The sequence below is a fragment of the Nothoprocta perdicaria genome, unplaced genomic scaffold (assembly GCF_003342845.1).
Source record: "Nothoprocta perdicaria isolate Ctin4 unplaced genomic scaffold, notPer1 scaffold_13, whole genome shotgun sequence".
Lineage (NCBI taxonomy): Eukaryota > Metazoa > Chordata > Aves > Tinamiformes > Tinamidae > Nothoprocta > Nothoprocta perdicaria.
The window spans coordinates 7552014-7559310 of record NW_020454427.1 but is presented as its reverse complement, the minus strand read 5'-3'; the positions used below and the strand labels follow the sequence as shown (position 1 = coordinate 7559310).

General features: G+C 41.4%; 3 protein-coding genes across 3 annotated transcripts in view; 1 reads left to right on the top strand and 2 right to left on the bottom strand.

Annotated features, from left to right (window-relative positions):
* The window catches only part of WWC2 (WW and C2 domain containing 2), an 88170-nt gene extending 87434 nt beyond the window's left edge, over positions 1–736 (top strand). Inside the window, exon 23 of the mRNA XM_026033543.1 lies at positions 578–736. Coding sequence (XP_025889328.1) covers positions 578–644 — 67 coding nt within the window. The 3' untranslated portion in view covers positions 645–736. The remainder of the gene's footprint in view (positions 1–577) is intronic.
* A 3399-nt stretch (positions 737–4135) lies between these two features.
* LOC112942667 (claudin-22-like) lies at positions 4136–4957 on the bottom strand. Its single transcript, XM_026033645.1, is given in 2 exon segments — positions 4136–4779; positions 4948–4957. Coding segments are annotated over 2 exon segments (654 nt in total).
* Positions 4958–6037: 1080 nt separating this feature from the next.
* On the bottom strand, positions 6038–6697 carry LOC112942666 (claudin-22-like). Its single transcript, XM_026033644.1, has one exon. The coding sequence runs from the start codon at positions 6695–6697 to the stop codon at positions 6038–6040; it is 660 nt and encodes a 219-aa protein (XP_025889429.1).
* Positions 6698–7297: the final 600 nt, after the last annotated feature.

Genomic DNA, 7297 nt, shown 5'->3' with positions numbered 1-7297 from the left:
AAAAAAAAAAAAAAAAAACAAGGCTTGCTCTTCCAGATAGATTTAACACAATTTTTTAAAGTTTGATTTCTGGATTCCTTTGTATGAATTTTGAGCAAGCAATCTGGGGATGCACTCCTCACAGCTGTGGCGGTAACAGTGCTCAAGCCATCATTGCTGCCCCCCAGGCCGACTGGTGTAAAAATCTACTCTCTCTTCTGATCCCCGCCCAGTTAGCRGATGAACTGAGTGTGCACAGCTGTKTTTGCGTTGAGGTGCTGCTCCTGACTGGACCTCGAGCCATGCCAGGGATAACACGGTTTGTCCAGACAAACCGGACAAGGGGCTACCGCCGCCAAGGCTGCCCCGGGCTCTGAGCTGCGCTTCCTCCYGGGCTTTGGCCTCAAGGACTAAGCGTGAGGAAGCCCTTGAGAAGAGCATCTCCTCTGAGCTGCTCTTGCAGCCACCTCTGCTGTAACTAAACTCACTGTGGGTTTTCCAAACTCATATTGTAAACAGCTGTGCTCTAACATCAGGGGCTCAACAGTGGATGACACTGGAGTGATAAATACTAAGTTGTTTTCTTTCCTGCATTTAGGGAGAAGATAGCATACTTCACAAGAGCAAAGATCAGCATACCAGCCCTTCCAGCTGATGACGTGTAAATCATGCATTTTCATTGAAGTGGTTTTCTACTTGCTCATCCTTTCTTTTAGATGAACTTTGTAGTTCTAGTGACCTGCTTTTAAAGATCTTCTATTTTACATTCACCATTGCTATGTTTATTTGTAAAATACAGTAAGTTGATTTCTTCTATATTAAAAAAAAAAAAAAGAAAAAAAAAGAAAAAAGGCAAAATCCACCACCCAGAAAACCAAAGTAGGTTAATCTTGGTATACTGTTGCTGACTTTGTACAGTTTGTATGTATTGCATGTATGCTTTTCTTTTGTAAAGTTGGAACAGAGGAACAAAGGCGCAGTACTAGGCATGTATCCTGTTGAACCGCACTGTGTTGAGAAATACTACGTTCAACAGAAGATTGTTTATCTTTTCACTATTTTCATGTGAGCAGACTGTGAAGATGGCTGTTATGCCATGCAATATTTTTTGTACAAGAGTGTGACTTTTATAAGTTGAAGCTAACCATAAGTGCAAGCTCCTTTCCAAAACATCAAGGCTGCCTCACAAGAGCTGCTAATTAGATTCAAAACCYACATTGGAATTTTGTTTCTGAAACACAAGTTTATTCTGTTTTTTTTTTTTTTTGTGTGTGTGTGTTAATTCTTTGTAGGAAGAGAGTTTGGTGAATGTACAGTACTTTGACCTGCACTAAAAGGTTTCTTGCATCTGCTGGAGAGTGGGAAGGCAAGGCAGACAAGTAACCCTAAAGTTTTGATGAGACTACCAAAAGGGCAGCTGCTTTCTGAACTGGAAGCTTTTACCACCAATGCTGAAATCAGAATAGTTATACCCACTGCAGTAGAGAGGAAAAATCTTATTTTTAAGTGTAGGTTTTTTTGTCCTGGAGGTTGTCTGCTACTAGGAAAATGTAAAAATTTTGCATATGGGGATGTTTTTGTTAAAGTATTTGTACCAGAAGGAAACTCTTTAATTCTGTCACATACTCACTCAGATATCAGAAGTCTTGGTGGCATTGTAAACCCTTTCTGGAAAAGAAAAAGTTCCTAATGAGAGAGGCTTAACTTATTTCAATAGAATAAATACCATTTTTAAAAATATATAGTATGGCCCTGTGGGCAGATCAGGCTGCACAGGCATAATTTAAAAGTGAATAGCAAGTCTCTGATTTGTCTTACCTGAGCCAACCTGCTAGGAAGACTCATCAGCTTGGATTCACTTTGCTGGAAGTCCAGAAACTTACATGTAGCACCAGATGTTTAAAAAGCCCTGCCCTGGTAAAGCAACTAGGGTTATCTGTGTGTACTGTGTAAGTAGCTAGACCCTGCACCTAACCTGGTAAGTAGAAAATCATTCTGTTGCACTCGGCTGTATTTAATTCACTGGTGAAACTGTCTTCCCCAAGCAGCAAGCCGGCAGCCCCTGGGCTTCATCTTCCAAAAGGCTGCGATTCCCTTGTGTGAAAGTGCAGGAGGAAGAGGCTCTGCTCCCGCAGCAGCTGCCCCCGGGTGACAGCTCTGCGCCCAAGGAGCCTCCCAGGCACAACCACCACCCGTCCTGCACACACACAGTCAAACGCTACACTAGCTGGGGCAAGGTGGCTGSCTGAATATCCCTTATAAATGCCCCTTTTGTTTTTGGCTTCTTGGGTTTAAGATGCATTCATGTTTGAAAGGTCAAATTAAAAAAAAAAAAATCTGGAATTATTTAATGTAGAGGTAAAATGAAGGTTGACTGTTTCAGCTCCTTAATTTGATTATATAAAATGTTTGTAGAATGATGTTTAGAGGTGTACTTTTATGATTTTTCTTTTATTTATTTACAGTCTTATTTATGTTCTGTTTAAGATAGTTCAGTTCTGGCCATAAAAATATTTGACATTAAGTATACTATTTGTGGAAAATATTTAGAGCTCTCTAMATTTTTGCCAGATTAGCTGCCTTTCCCTTACAGAAGTTGAATAACTTTCAAAAAAGTATTATCACCTGATAAGTATAGGGTGAAGCCAGAATTGAAGTATTGCTGGTTTTAGCATGCAAAACTCTCATTTAAAAATGAGAGACTTAAATGTATTGAGGCTCCTCACTTCCCAAATTAGTAGTCCTGAACATGCCTTCCAGACAGCTTTTAGACAGTTCTGGGCTTGTTTTTTTTTTTTTTTTTTATGAATTCAAATTATTCACACTTGAAACACCCAATAGAATAAATTAAAATGCACATGGATAAACCCCTGTCAGCTTAAGCTTAGAAATATTACTCTTTAGTAGAACTTGCTATGCATAGCAGGCTCTAATGAACTTAATTAGTTCTGTTTCCAGGTACCAACATCTCTGCAGTTGCATGTATCAAAATCTAAATATTACTGGTACAAGAATACTTACTTAGCCAAATGAGCAAATTTTAGCAGAAATCTTAATAGGATACAAATCAAATAATTTTAAGATYCTTTTTTACTAGTGCTATGTTTATATTGTATTAAATATCAAATGCTCAGGACTGAACTAAATATTTAATCAGGTTATATTCTGAATGTGTTTCTGTTCTAATTTTGTCTGTAAGAGTATGCAAATACATCACATAGATTAACTTGTCTCTGCACTTTTCCATGTGTTTCAGTGATTGGAAAATACATTTTTTAAAAAAACAAAGCTCCTTCCCAGACTCATGTTTTATTTCATTCTTTTATTGCTGCTCTTATGTCTTTATATGTTCTTTGTAGAAACAGATGGTTGCTACAACTTTGTCAGCATAAAGTCATTGCAATTTATAGAAAGTTCACATCGATCACTGCCAAGTCTCAGAGTACTCTAAGTTATAAAAGAAAGGTAATTCATATATTGTAGTTAGTTCTTTACATTCATTAAATAAAAACAGCCAGGGCTCTGAGCATGGTCAGCTCCCCACAGGACAGCATCGTATTTGGAAACAGTGGGACCCAGCTTTAGGGGGGAACGTTAGGCTCAGCTGTATATTCTTACTCCCCCACAGACAAAAGGGAATCTCCTATTACGTGACATTGTCTGAGAAGGTTTAGTTTGCACTAACATAAATGGTAAAGGGCTGGGGAATGTCATTTCAGATTCCACTCYCTTTGCTCTTTGTGGTTCCTGTTGAGCTGGCACAACAAACGGTCCAAAGACTTAGTCTCATGTTGCTGTTTTCAGCAAGACATCAAAGCAGACCCTCTAAGTCAGCAGGAGTTCTGCCCTGAAACAGTCAGTTAAGCCTCCATGCAGCCCCAGAGATCCAACATTTACACTCATCTGTCCTAAAGAAGCAGTTGATCAGCTTTGGGATGAAAGCATGGGAACTTATTACTTAAAATTAACTAACTGATGAGCTTATACAGATCTGATTAAATAAAGTTATTCAGTTATTAAAAGAAAAATTATTAATGGATGTACACAGTAAGAAAAATATCCCCCCAATATCTTGTAAACAACAATTGGTTTGTTCAGCAGACCCTTCCTTGTTGTAATGCAAGAATAAAATCTGAAAAACAGATATCTMCCCTTTTTAAAGTCTTCTATTTTCCAGTTCAAGGTGTTGCCAGGGATCCTGTGCATCCATCACCGCAAGTAAGGGGTAGGCAGTGCATGAGCAGGCACTGGAGAGGAGGAGGAGGAGGAATGCTCCTAGAATGAGCAAAAATCYGCCAAACCAACCACTGAACATCGCAACCCCAATTTCCCATCTGGGCACGATCTCTGGGATATCTTCATCCCCAAATTCCTGGATGATGACATGGGCAACCCAGGAAACTGGGACCAAGGCCAGAACTCCAGCCATCCATAGGAGTCCTCCTCCAAGTAGTAACAGCTGTTTCTATAATTTCTGCTCTGTATCTTCCATCTTTAGGCAGTCCAAACCAAAACTAGAGATCACAGGGCTCACAAGTCCTAGTCCATTTGATATAGACACTAAAATCCTGGAAATCTTGAATTCTACTGGCAAATCTAAGAAAGAAGCAAAATCTTTACACTGTGTGCCTCCTCCATCTTGCACTATACAGGGTTGCCAGAGTTCCATGGTCCAGGTCTCCAGTTCATTTAAATCTAAATTGAGATTTTTCCAGTCTGGCAAAGAGTTGCAAACACCAGTTAAAATCTACCCAACCACAGCCACGGCTAATCCCGCTACCTGYGCCCTGCCTCTGTGCACTGAGCTCMTTTTTCMGCAGTCATAGAAGGGCAAAACTGCTGGTTTCTGCAGACCAGATTCAACTCAGCTCTTTGTCATTACTGAACATAAGCAAGGTTAAAACAGTGCGCAATACGGCATGACACGCTCCTCTCCATCAGCGTTTGCAAAACACCTGGACACGGTACCTGGATCCATGTGCGGYGCTGGGGGCCACGGAAGCAGCGCAGTGCCCCAGGATCTGCAGGGGGTGGCCWGAGCCTCGCCCACAGAGTCTATATGTAGATAAATATATATATACACWMTAYWYTTTTTTTTTTCTTTCCATCAGTCTGCATAAAACCTTACAACAGTTCTGCTAGCTGTAACATCTCATACTGCATGCTATAAATATATGGTAGCAGTTGCATGTATGGARAGTTCAAACAGCACATTGACTTGCAGCAGGAAATGAATGACGCTGGCTCTGCTACGGCTAGCTAAGTAACATCATTCACTTAAAGTCAGAAAGTTTACATTTCAGAACAACACTGATCCTTTTAGATGACACATAAGACTCAGTTGTTCTGTTGGACCAAGATCTTCTAAATGTGTTCAAGAGCTGTCTCTCAGCCTTCCTTTCGGGTGCCCAAAGCACATGGGTGCCACAGCACCTCAAATAACTCAGATGTGCTSTTTGGGGTGCTGGGTTAGAAAAACAGCTTGCTGCACACAAGAAATCACCCTCGATGGTACTCCCACCATAAGAAGCTTAGTGCACATCTCACTAGCATTTCAGTCTTCTTAGGCAACCCAACTGTTTCCAAGACCAGAGTGCGCTACTTGAGGCCACGTAACTGGCACAGGCTGTTGGGCATGTGAAAACTCCCAAGCTCGCGTGTCCCTGCATTAGGCAGGTAGAAAACTGACAGGGAGTCAAACTCTGAGGCTCATTCACTTGGTTTTAGATGAAAAGGAAGCATAACTATAGTTAAAAGCCAAGATGCAAGAGAACATGCTTAGTCATTTCTAGACTTTTACAGTATAGTTGAGAAGGTAAAAGCATTGTTTCTGCATAAACCATGAAAACTCCAGCATCTTGCGGTGAAGCAAATTTTTAAATAGTTCCGTAGGTGAAAAAACACTGCTTTCAAATACCAGTTGGGGGGGGAAAAAAAGGAGACAAATTTAGCAAATCAGCTAGATAACAAAGAGTCCTTTGAATTACCAGTGGAACAAGCATCTGGCTTGCAGTAGTGTTTGAAAGAGAGGGCAGTCTGTCCGTACTACTTAAAATCTTCAGTTTTCAGGCCTGCTTTCAGTTTCCAAGTGTTGACACTGATCTTGTAGTTCTGCTACAGCAAGATGGACTGAAGATGGAAGGACTTCGGTTGAACAGAGTGTACAGTTAAGTAGGAATCCTCCCAATATAAGACAAAACCCAGCAAGCCAGCCAATGAATAACGCCTCCCCAAAATCCCACCTGGGGACAATGTCTGGTATACTCTCATCCCAAAACTCCTGAACTGTGGAGTGGGCCACCCAAGAAACTGGGACAATAGCTGTGATCCCCGACATCCAGAAGAGCATTCCGCCAAGCAGCAACATCCGTTTCTTTAGCTCCTGTTGTCTTTCACCAATTTTCAAACAGTCCAACCCAAATCCTGAGAACAAGAGCCCCAGAAGCCCCAGTCCATTGGAAACGAACATCAAAATCCTAGAAATCCTCAGCTCTGGAGGCAAAGCTAGGAAAGAATCAAAGTCCTTGCACTGCATCCCCCCTTCCTCCTGCACAACACAAGCTTGCCAGAGTCCCATGGTCCAGATCTCCAGTTCATTCAGTTCCAAGTTCAGATTTTTCCACTGAGGTAAGTAGGTAGTGAGGCAGGAGAGCACCCATCCCAGCAGCGAGAACACCATGCCACTCAGCTGCACCATGGGCCGACAGACCAGAGCCATGGCAAGAGCGGAGTCGGGAGCGTCGCCCCAGCCGCTCCGCAACCACCGCTACCTTTGGTGTTGTGAGAGCTATGATGATTTTGACTTCTCTGGTGCCCCAAATATAAGCCTGGGCGATTAACCCTTTGTATGCTCTGAAACACTGTTTTGTTCTTCGTGAATATAGTGTTTCACATAAAGGACGGAGGACTTCGCTAAACCATGAGTTAGGCTTTCCGATAAGGATTTGATCTGCTACCTTCCAATTTGCTTGGTAAAATTATATCCCAATGCCTGATGATTACAAGCCTGAGGATGAACAAAGAAGGCTCTATGACCCCTCACCCTAAAACACAACAGAAATCTTTGTGCTTCAATACGGATTAATTAGATTTTAAGTGGTGATAAAAAGTCAGCTCTGTCTGCAACAGGACTTCATTGTAATAGCTAAATTTGAGATTTCAGGGATGTAAATCAAGGCCCTGTAAAGAAAGGTAGACTGTTTGCCTATAATCTTTATTCTTAGGCTTCCTCAACATACATAATGGCTTATCTTCCACTGCCCTGTTTCATGTCCACAGCACTGTAAAAGACACTTTGTAAAAGATCCTTACGTTTCAC